The sequence below is a fragment of the Neofelis nebulosa genome, chromosome 16 (genome assembly GCF_028018385.1).
Source record: "Neofelis nebulosa isolate mNeoNeb1 chromosome 16, mNeoNeb1.pri, whole genome shotgun sequence".
In the NCBI taxonomy this organism is placed as follows: Eukaryota; Metazoa; Chordata; class Mammalia; order Carnivora; family Felidae; genus Neofelis; species Neofelis nebulosa.
The window spans coordinates 20,151,783-20,161,712 of record NC_080797.1 but is presented as its reverse complement, the minus strand read 5'-3'; the positions used below and the strand labels follow the sequence as shown (position 1 = coordinate 20,161,712).

Genomic DNA, 9,930 nt, shown 5'->3' with positions numbered 1-9,930 from the left:
ACTTACTGTACACACAGCCCTAATGCATCACTGACTCCCCTGCTAGTCTGGGAGTTCCTTGAGATGGGGACAGAGATTGAAAGGATCTGGTGTCTGTGTTGTCACAGCTGTGCGGGGTGGGGGCGCTGGCACAAAACCGGAGTGGCACAGACTTGTCCTGAAAGGTGTTGCTGGGGCAGAGAAAGCACCCGACGCGGTGCCTGGTTAACGGCGGCCTCTCTAAAAACGGCTGGAGTCCATTTACTCCATCAACGAGCTCTCTGGGCAGGTGGTTGTTCGCCCTCTTACAGGCCCTTGCAGGTGCAGTTGGGGGACGGGGGCTTTTCTCCCACCCCACCCTCCCCCACACCAGGGCTGCTGAGGGTCTGGCATCCGGCGGGTAAGGGGCGGGGGGCTGCTAATCACCCTACGACGTTCAGAGCGACTCCTGCCCTGGAAGCTCCTGCCCCAGTCCCAAAGGTCGGAGGTCGGTAGTGCCCAGTTGGAGAAACCCCATTCCAGCCTGACCAGTCATGCTTTGTGGCTTCTAACTCAGGGGCCCTGAGGTTCTCTCCAGCTGGGGAGGGCAGCCTGGAGGAGGGGAGTCACCCATATTCCTTTAGTCTCACCGTCCTGGGTCCCCCCCAAAAAGCACCGGCCCCAACACCGGCCCTGGACTCTTTCCCTCCCTCCCATCCTTTTTCCAGGGAACCCCGTTCAGCCAGAAACACGGCAGACTCTCCCCTCCTGAAAACACGCAGGGTTTATCTTATTTTTAATTTTTAAAATTTATTTTTCTTTTGAGAGAGACAGAGACAGCATGAGCGAGGAAGGAGCAGGGAGAGGGAGAAGGAGAGGTGGGGAGAGAGAGAGAGAAAGAGAGAGGGGGGGGGAGAGAGAGGGAATCCGCACTGTCAGGGCAGAGCCTGATGCAGGACTCGAACCCATGAACCCTGAGATCATGACCTGAGCTGAAAACCAAGAGTCGGATGCTTAACCGACTGCACCCCTGGGCGCCCCCTGCAGCGTTTAATAAACAACTTCCTTCCGAGGTGGCTTGAAGGCCAAAGGTGCAGGCCACACGCACAGGCCTCTCGGAGACTTAAATGAGATAGCACATCCGGAAGCACCTGTGCCTTCAGGGACAAATACCACACTTGTCCCTTCATACCCGTCCTGGGAGCCCAGATTTCAGAAGGCGGCAAGGGGCTGTTCCCTCATGTTCCATTTCCAGTCATGGCCTTGGCACGCCCACTGGCGGTTGTGACACTACACCCACGGGCAGGGGGTGGCTTCCAGACCTCCTGGAGTGAGTGGGGATAACAGGAATTCAGCTGTCATTTCAGTTATCCCAGGAAGCTTTGCAGCAGCCCCATGAGGAAAGAGAGAGGTAGGTGACCCCCCACACATCGCATTTGAAGCAAGTAAGTGAAGGAGGCAAGCCTGGAACTGGCCACAGGCCATTGTGCCCTGATGCCTACGGTGGGCAACCCCAGGGTGCCAGGCAGACCCACAGAGCAGCTTGGGGTGCCACTCCTCTACCCCTGCCCCCCTCATGTAGACCATGAGCTCCCCCATTGGAGGGGGCCCCGCAAAGGCCCGAGTGGAAGCCTGGTTGGCCATCTCACCACTTGGCATCACCCTTTGTTCTCTGGACGTGAACCCCACCAGCCTTTCCCTGCTGACACACTGACTTCCTGCCCCTTCCAGTGGGTCCAGATCACCCATTCCCTGCAGGTCTAAAAGGATCTGGAGCCCGAGGTGTGGCTTTCCAGAGGGAGAGGACGGAAGGCTGTCTGGCTCCCCAAGGGTGCAGGGGAGACTGAAATGAGACCACCGGAGGGCTTGCCTCCCCCCAGCACCCCCTCCAACCTCTTCTCCCCACCCCCACCCCCAGACAGTACCTGCCACACTGAACTATTTCCAGAAACCAAGCTACGCCGGACCATGGAAGCCTAGCTCTCACGTCTGGGGGTCTTTATCTCCTGCAGGGCCTGTGCTGTGTGGGTCTCAGCACCACCAGGGAGGATTCTGTCAAGTGTGGCACTGGCCCCCCACTCAGAGATGCAGACTTTGCTGTCCCACGACCATCTGGGGTCATCTGCCCGTGAAGCATGACGAACGTGCCTCTAGGCTCCTGGCCTCACCTTCCAGAAGCTGCTGTTTATTTTCCTAGTTGTGCCCGTTGGGGAGCTGGAGGGAACTTTGGGTACTTGAGCCAATCTGCCTTCGTGCTTTGTAACTACACCTCTATGTTCTCTTATTATACAGTTCACAAGGGCGAGCACCTGTCTCTCTGGGATCGCCGCCCAAAGGGAGGTGCAGCCCCTCCCCTGTCCCCTGTCCCCTGCCCCTGTCCTGTAGGTCCTGTAGTGGAGAGAAACACCAGGCATTCACACAAGAAATATCTTGTAGACCTACTATGCGCCGATTGCTGCTTTGTCCTAATTAATTCCTCCCTCCCTCCCTTCCTTCATTCGCACTCCATTTAGTGAGTGGTCTCGGATGACAGAATCCTCCCTGGTGGTGCCAACACCCATACAACACGGGAAATTCCACAAGGGGCCCAGGGCGGACCCAGCGGGAGGTGAAGCTCACAGTCGGAGACCCCTGTGAGGTCAGCAGGGGCCACCCACCGTGCACGTATATACTGAATCTTGAGACTTATCAAATGATGCCAAGCCCCACTCTGGTCTTCAAAGAAAAGACGGCGCAAATGTCTCGAAAGGTTAACGCTGTCACACAGTCTATCAGGAGTGTGTCTGCTGTGCCAGTGACAAGTGACAGGGGTCAGAGGTGAAGAGTCCTGCCGGGCAGTTGGTTGGGCTGAAAAACCGGTTGCTTGTGGCTGATCGCTGGGGGACAAAAGACCAGAAAGTCACCAGCCTGGGATGGAGGAGGGCTGGCAAAGTCAGGCTGAGGCATTCGGGGGTGTTTTTCTCAGGTCAGAGCTGAGGCTCCCATGATTCCCAGGCTGGACCCCAACCTTCAGACCATCTAAAATGAGGCTCCTGCCAATTAAGGTGTCCTACTATTAATACCCAGATGCCTCTGTATACACATAGTTTGGCTTCTTTTAAAATGCTCCCTAGCACAGTTGGAGCCCTTTGTGATTTCCCTGGGGCAAGGACTGTCGGTTTATCCTTCCCTGTGTTCCCTGGGAAGATGCTCAAGCTGGGCTTGTCTAACAGAAGGCAGGGAGGGAGGGACGGTCGGACGGATGGAGGAGAGTAAGTTCAAAGTACAGTTCACGGCGAAGTACTCCTTCGCTTCAGGTGGGTTGCTCTATAATAACGAGCACGCTGCAATCACATCCTGTCGTGCGGTTGTTAAATTGGGGGGAAACAAAATATAATCAAATGTAGACATTTGTAGAGAGGTTGAAAATAGACGACAAGCGGAGGATAAAAATAAAATCGATACCCTCAGGCTTCCCATAGCCTGCCTGAAAAGACGTTGTGTGAGAGCTGAGGGTAAAGGCCTGCGGAGAAAACGAGGTCAGGCATGGGCTGGAGGCTGGGAGGAACCAAAGGAGCAAAGGAAACGCTGCCTGCCCAGAGCTGCCCGCCCGTTTCAGGGGCACCGCCTCCGAAAGCAGCGGCCAGGAGTCTGGGCTTGGGATCTGACCACCGTGGGTTCGAGTCCTGGCTTCACCTCTCTCCAAAAGGACAAACCTTCATTCGCCCCGTGGGAAAAACTGGGGTAACGACGAGAGCCACCTGTCACAGGTGCGCCTGGGGATCAGAGGCTTAGCACAGGGGATGCCCCATGTTATGCTCCATCAATGTCAGCTACTGGAAGTATTAATTTACCCTTATTGCACACCAGTTCTTAAAGGAATTGGAAGCAGCATGACGGATTAGACGTCCACAGACAAGGCGATCAGACAGAAATGTGAGAAACCCCTAGAAAGTTCTAAAATGCACATTAAGAGGATCCCTTTATTTAAACAGGAAAATCTCTGAGTAGATGCCCAACGCACAGATCGAATGAAAGTAGTAGATAATAAGTGTTCGGTCTTTCAACCGGATCTAAAAGAAAGCCTAACAAAGCCTGGGTGGGGGACTGGGGATGGGGAAGGTAAAGAGAGTGAAGGGAGGAGGGAGGCGGCCCACTTTATTCCTCGATCTGCACTATTAATATAGGCCAGAAGGGGGCAGAGATGCTGCAACGGGAAGGACAAACGCCTAAGTAATTCTTGACCCTTTGCAGACACCGTACCCAGTTTCCTTCGGGGGAGGGTTTAACTGCCAGGAAACGGAAGTCTCGCTCTTTTCCGTCCTCCCTTCTTGCCGCTCGCCGCGAGTGTCTCTTGGGCGGTAAGTGGGGCTCTGGCGGGTAATCCGGGGTAATCCACGACCGGGGGAGAGCTGAGGAACCCGGGTGTGGATCGAGGGTGCGGGGGAGGAGGATGGAGTGCGACGGGGTCGGCATTTCGGGGTGGGGGTGGGGGAGAGGAGCGGGGGTCGTCGCGCCTCCCCGCGCCCCGTTGACGCTAACGCTTGTCTTCTCCGCAGCTGCCTGCCGCGCGCTCGCCTGCGCCCCTCGTAACCATGGTGAGTACGGCCCCTGCCGGGACCTTCCCGGGGAGGCGGCGGGGCCCCCGGGGCGGGAGGGCGGGCGGGGGCGCCTGAGCAGGGGTCTCCGATCCCCGCCAGGGACTGGTGGCGATGATTAAGTCACAGCCAGAAAAAGCGTGTCTGTGCAGCTCATTGCCCGTTTGTGTTGCAGCCTCGCAAGATTGAAGAAATCAAGGACTTTCTGCTCACGGCCAGGCGAAAGGATGCCAAGTGTAAGTGGTCTCCCTGACCGGGCGCGAGGAGCGAGCGGTGGCGGGCGGGCGCGCGGGGTGGCCCCTACCCCGAGCGCCGTCCCCCGGCGTGTCCCCGGGGAGGCTGTTCCCGCGAGTGCCCGGCCGCCGGGGAGCGGCGGTTCTGGCGTGCTTCCCGGAAGGAAGACCTCGTTGGGCAGCGCGTTCCCTGCTCTGCCTGATGGTGAACGCTTTCAGAGCCGTGCTTAGTTCAGAACAAGGTGTGCGTTCCGAGCAGAAGCCTTGCTGGGTGGAGGTCGGGAAAGGCGGGTCTCCGGACCCTGACTCCAGCGCAGCACTTTGGGCTGGGGGCCCGCGGCGGTCAGGGTCCTGGCCCCGCGTCCAGGGAACCGCACGAAGTCGTCGGACTTGGTTTCCCGGCGTGTAAATCAGGGAAAGGAAGCGGTGCGTCCGAAAGCTACAACAGCAAGCTTCGGATTGGTGAGGTCGCGGCCCCGGTGCCCAGTTCTCGGCGTTCGCACCACGCGTGGGAGGGAGTTCCGTTCTCGCTTTGTTGTCGCGGCGGGAGGTTTGGGGGCTTGTGCTTAACGCGGGGTAGATGTTGAGTTCGTACCTTGGAGGGAGGGTGCTTTATATTTAGAGCAAGCGAAGGAGAGAGAGAATCTTAAGCAGGCTCCACGCTGAGCACAGAGCCCAACCCGGGGCTCAATCTCATGACCCTGGGATCATGACTTGAGCCTTTGGTGGCCGCTCAGGAGCCCCCTTGGGGTTTTTTATTTTTGGGGGGGTTTATTTGTTTTTTAGCCCAGAGTCGTCCTCTTCCTGCTACATCAAATACTCCTTAAAGCTTCCTTTTCCACTCAGACGTGTCATTAAGAGAACATGAGATGCTCTGAACGTGGCCTGGCGTCCTGCTGACCTATTGACGTGGTTCAGGACCTGGTTGTCCTGTCTGGTGCTCTGTCCTTGGACGGATGAAAGTGCACGTGGGTTCACAGGGTTGGGGGAGGGGGGTCCCATCTGTGTCCTTGTTGCCTTTGCGCCTCTGGTACTTCTTGAGATGGTGGCCGTCTGTGGGAACAAGTAGCATCTGGTAGGGATGTCTGTCCGGTGGTTCTGGGGACCGCAGGTGACCGCGTGTGTGTTGTGTACTGTCGTGCTTAGAGAGGTTGTCTTGACAGTTTCGTTCGGACCAGGGGTGGTCGCACTGCCTGCCTGAGTCATATCCCAGCTCTGTCGGTAAGTGGCTGTCCTCAGCAGAGTAGACACAGCACCCCCCTTTCCTTCAGTTGAAGATGGGACAATAGCATCTGTCCCGCGGGATTGGTGCAAGGATCACATCAGAGGGTCCTTTAGAGACCTCAGTATGTTGAAGAAACGGCCCCAAATCCGTCAGATTGGTTTGCGTTTTAATTTGGGAGCGTGGTTTTCCTGTGGCCTGTGAGGTCGGGGTTGCACCCCTGCAGACATAATAGGGTGTTCAGTGTCGGTTCAGTAAATTTTTTAAAAACTGAATTTATAAATATGTGTAATATAAAGCCTTTTTTTACTTTTTAAAGGTTATTTAGTTACTTGGAGAGCAAGCTTACGCACGAGTGGGGGCGGGGCAGAGAGAGACAATCCCAAGCAGGCTCTGAGCTGTCTGTGCAGAGCCTGATGCAGGGCTCGATGTCAAGAACCGTGAGATCATGGCCTGAGCCCAAATCAAGAGTCAGACACTCAACCGAACGAGCCAGCCAGGCGCTCCCATAAAACCTGCTTTTAAGTGTGCAGTTCGCTGGCCCAGAGAACGTGCTCGCTGCATCTTCAGAACTCTTGATCTTGTAAGACTGAAACTACGCTCCTGAAACAGTAACTCCCCGTCCTCTCCCTCCAGTCGCCGGCAGCCACCATTCTGCCTGCTTCGTGGACTGTTCTAGATCCTTCCTGTAGGTGAAATCAGCGGTGCTTGTCCTCTTGTGACTGGCTTGCTTCGCGCAGCGTAGGGTCTTCGTGGCTCATCCACGTCGTCGCGTTTGTCAGAATTGCCTTTTTAAGGCTGAATACTCGTCGTATGGACGTGCCCCGTTTGGTTTCTTCGTCCGTCAGTGGGCATTCGGTGTCTCCTCTGGTTGTTTTGAATGCTGTTGCCTGGGACACTGGCATAAAGTCTCCTGTTTCTGCTCTTGGTCCTTCGGGGTGCAGGACCGTGCCCAGGACGGAACTGCCGCACGCTCTGACGATGTTGAGTAAACGTGTCTTCTTTAAGAGATCCACGGGTCTTCCCCGCAAACGTTGAGCCTGATGTGTAGACATAACAGCAGCTGCTAGGGGCAGTGCGGTGCCTTCGCTTTAACAGGAACGTTAAGGTAGCAAAATAGGTTGGTTTGAATGAATACCCAGTTTTCTGGATTTACTAAAACATAAGCTGAGGCGGCCCCTGCCTTGGGCGGGCTGAAGGGCTTCTTCCTGTGCCATGTCTGTCTTCTCCGGCAGTTACTGGCAGAGACGGAGTTGTGGGTTGTGAGTCCGAGTTAATCTTGCGCTGCTTCTGCGGGGGCTGAGTGCTTGTGTCGGGTCAGGTACGGGGCTGAGATGCCAGAGCCGTGTGCATTCCCCAGCCAGCGGATTCTTGATTGATACTGATCATCCGCTGATACGATAATAACGAAATCTGGGGAGAGTCTGGGCTGTTTCTAAAGTTACGGTGGGGAGTTTCGATGGGCACATGAAATGGCCGTAACATACGGGGGAGCGAGTGGCCTCCAGAGCAGACCACGCCATCCACAGACCACAAAACTTAGACCTTGCAGCGCTGAGTTTGAGTTACACCTGGGACTCTTTGTTGTCTGTGCTGTGGTCCTGGGAGAGAATTTGGCAGTAGGAAAGAGGCCGGAAAAGGAGTTTCATGAATTTAAGAAAAGCTTTAGCATATAACTCACTGTGTAGGTGATGGGATCCTGAAGCAAGCAGTTCCCATTGGCCCAGGGGATGTCCTCTCTGGAAGGGAACTGAAGGGAAATGTAGTGGTTTTTGTTTTGAGAGAGAAAGAGAGAGCGCTCCTGGGTACAAGAGGGAGGGACAGAATCCCAAGCAGCCTCCCCGCTTAGTGCAGAGCCCACAGGGTTCAATCTCGTGAACCTGAGATCATGAGAGCCAGAGTCAAGAGCTGGGACGCTTAACCGGCTGAGCCACCCAGGCGCCCCGGGAAATACAGGTTTCTGACAACTTTTTAAATACTGAAGTCTTAGAGGACCTCTTGTTTTCTCTTTCAGCAGAGGCACGGTACAGGGAAGAGAGCACAGCCCTGTCCGTGGTTGCAGTCCAGAGTGCCCCTTTCTGCATAAATACAAAGCAGGTGCGCTGCCTGACATCTCTTTTCTGTGACACAGTTTTTAATTGCTCATTCTGGTCTGTTTGGTAGCCGTCAAGATCAAGAAAAATAAGGATAATGTGAAGTTTAAAGTCCGATGCAGCAGGTACCTTTACACTTTGGTCATCACAGACAAAGAGAAGGCAGAGAAACTGAAGCAGTCCCTGCCCCCAGGTGAGTGAGTTTGGAATCGGTGGGGGGGTAAGACCAGAAATGTGGAAGCTGCACGTGTCTCCATCTTGTTCCTTGAGTTGTCCCCAGATTTAGGAAGGTGCACGTGTGGCTTGTCCTAAGTATCTGCTTTTGCTGTTGGTCGTGCAAGGAGTGAATAGTCGTGGTCCCCAGCGTCCATCCCATACCAGGAATCGTTTCCTTGGCCAGAGGGCAGTTTGTTTCGTTCCCGTTCGTGCTTTGCTAATGCAGTGTGGGGCACTCGTCCGTTCTCCCCACAGCCCTGCAAGGTGGCTACTTTACTGTACCAGCGGTGCAGGTTGGGAAACTAAATGCTATAGGCTGTGAGCATAGGTTGGACGGGGCCCTTCCTGCTGGTGGGAGGACCGAGGGCCATGGGGGACACGGCCCGGAGCACAGTGCTCCCAGAGTCTGCCTCTTGACCGTGAGAAGTTAACCGATAGGGCCTCCCTCCCTTTGTAAGCACCTCTTGAGACTTGTTCATGGAGGCTGTGAGAAGAGGAGTGTGTTTTGTTTATTATTACTATTACTATTATTATTATTATTATTATTATTACCATCGTCGTCAAACACTATTATTTTAAGCAAAACCACCTCAGTATGCTTAATTTCTGAGTTTTGTTAACCCTCTTTAGTTTTAAGTACAAAATCCAGACAAGCAAGAGTAACTCAAAATACAATGTATGTTTTGGGTGGCTCACTTCTGTATCTCTTTTCTCCTAGGTTTGGCAGTAAAGGAGCTGAAATGAACCCGGCACACTGATTGGAACTGTATTAAAGTTTTAAAAATTCCTAAAACGTCCTTTGTCTTTGAGGGCAGGAAGGGAAATACTTACTTGGTCACGGCTCTTGGTGGGAACAGGCGGGGGGGTCCCGGTTGCTACCTACTTGGTGTCCCTCATCTTTGGCCGTGATCCCAGTGGATGAATAGAACCATCCTCTTTTTAGCCTAAGTTTGAAAATGAATAGATGGAAATAGACGGAAGAGCCAGGTATTTGTGGAAGTAAGCCAGCGTGCCCTCGTGGGATTTAGAAGTCATTTAGGTAAAGTGAGCTTCCTGATAACGAAAATGGTAGTTACAAGGTGGAGTTGATTAGCCGTCTTAGAAGTGCGGAGCCGGCCCATCTTCCGAGCAGGGCTGCGTTCAGATCCACTGTGTGCTGTGGAAGGTCTCCCTCGACGCAGGGTAGGCATGAGGCTTTTCATCAGCCTGAAACACTTGTTTCCTAAGTGCTCCCGCTCAGGGTAAAGTGGAGCGGAAAGGAAGAACGTTGCGGGTGTAATGAGATCGTTGCCGCGAACAGAGGAATGTGAGTCTACGAAATGGGCCAAGCTTTCCAGGGAAGGGGGAACAGGAAACAAGATCCTGGGACTGAAAGACAGTCTGATAAACCCAGCTGACGGTTAGGGGGGAGGAGCCGGGGTTCCTGCCGCAGAGATCTGACCCTGGGCCTTACGGCATTGGGGTGCACATCAAGTTCACCGGGGTGGGGGGGTGTGAGTGGGGCCCACTGCTCAGACAGGCCCGTAAGGGTATTCCCAGCATGAGCAGTGCAGGCCCCAGCCAGCCTAGGCTCCTTGGGGATTAACTCCCAAGTTCTACCACTTGCCAATTAGCGCGATCTTGAGAAATCA

At 54.6% G+C, this 9,930-nt stretch overlaps 1 protein-coding gene across 1 annotated transcript; it reads left to right on the top strand.

The window, feature by feature from the left end:
* The first annotated feature begins 4,202 nt into the window (after nt 1-4,202).
* Nucleotides 4,203-9,274, top strand: RPL38 (ribosomal protein L38). The gene is made up of 5 exons (XM_058703578.1): nt 4,203-4,298; nt 4,497-4,535; nt 4,711-4,771; nt 8,154-8,276; nt 9,018-9,274. Exons 2-5 carry the CDS (start codon nt 4,533-4,535, stop codon nt 9,041-9,043), a joined length of 213 nt encoding a protein of 70 aa, XP_058559561.1. The 5' UTR covers nt 4,203-4,298; nt 4,497-4,532; the 3' UTR covers nt 9,044-9,274.
* Nucleotides 9,275-9,930: the final 656 nt, after the last annotated feature.

Bases quoted from the DNA above. Each gene is read 5' to 3' on its own strand.
- RPL38 (XM_058703578.1), top strand. The intron at 4,772-8,153 runs GTAAGTGGTCTC...TCTGTTTGGTAG, and splicing joins CAGGCGAAAGGATGCCAAGT to CCGTCAAGATCAAGAAAAAT. The intron at 8,277-9,017 runs GTGAGTGAGTTT...CTTTTCTCCTAG, and splicing joins GAAGCAGTCCCTGCCCCCAG to GTTTGGCAGTAAAGGAGCTG.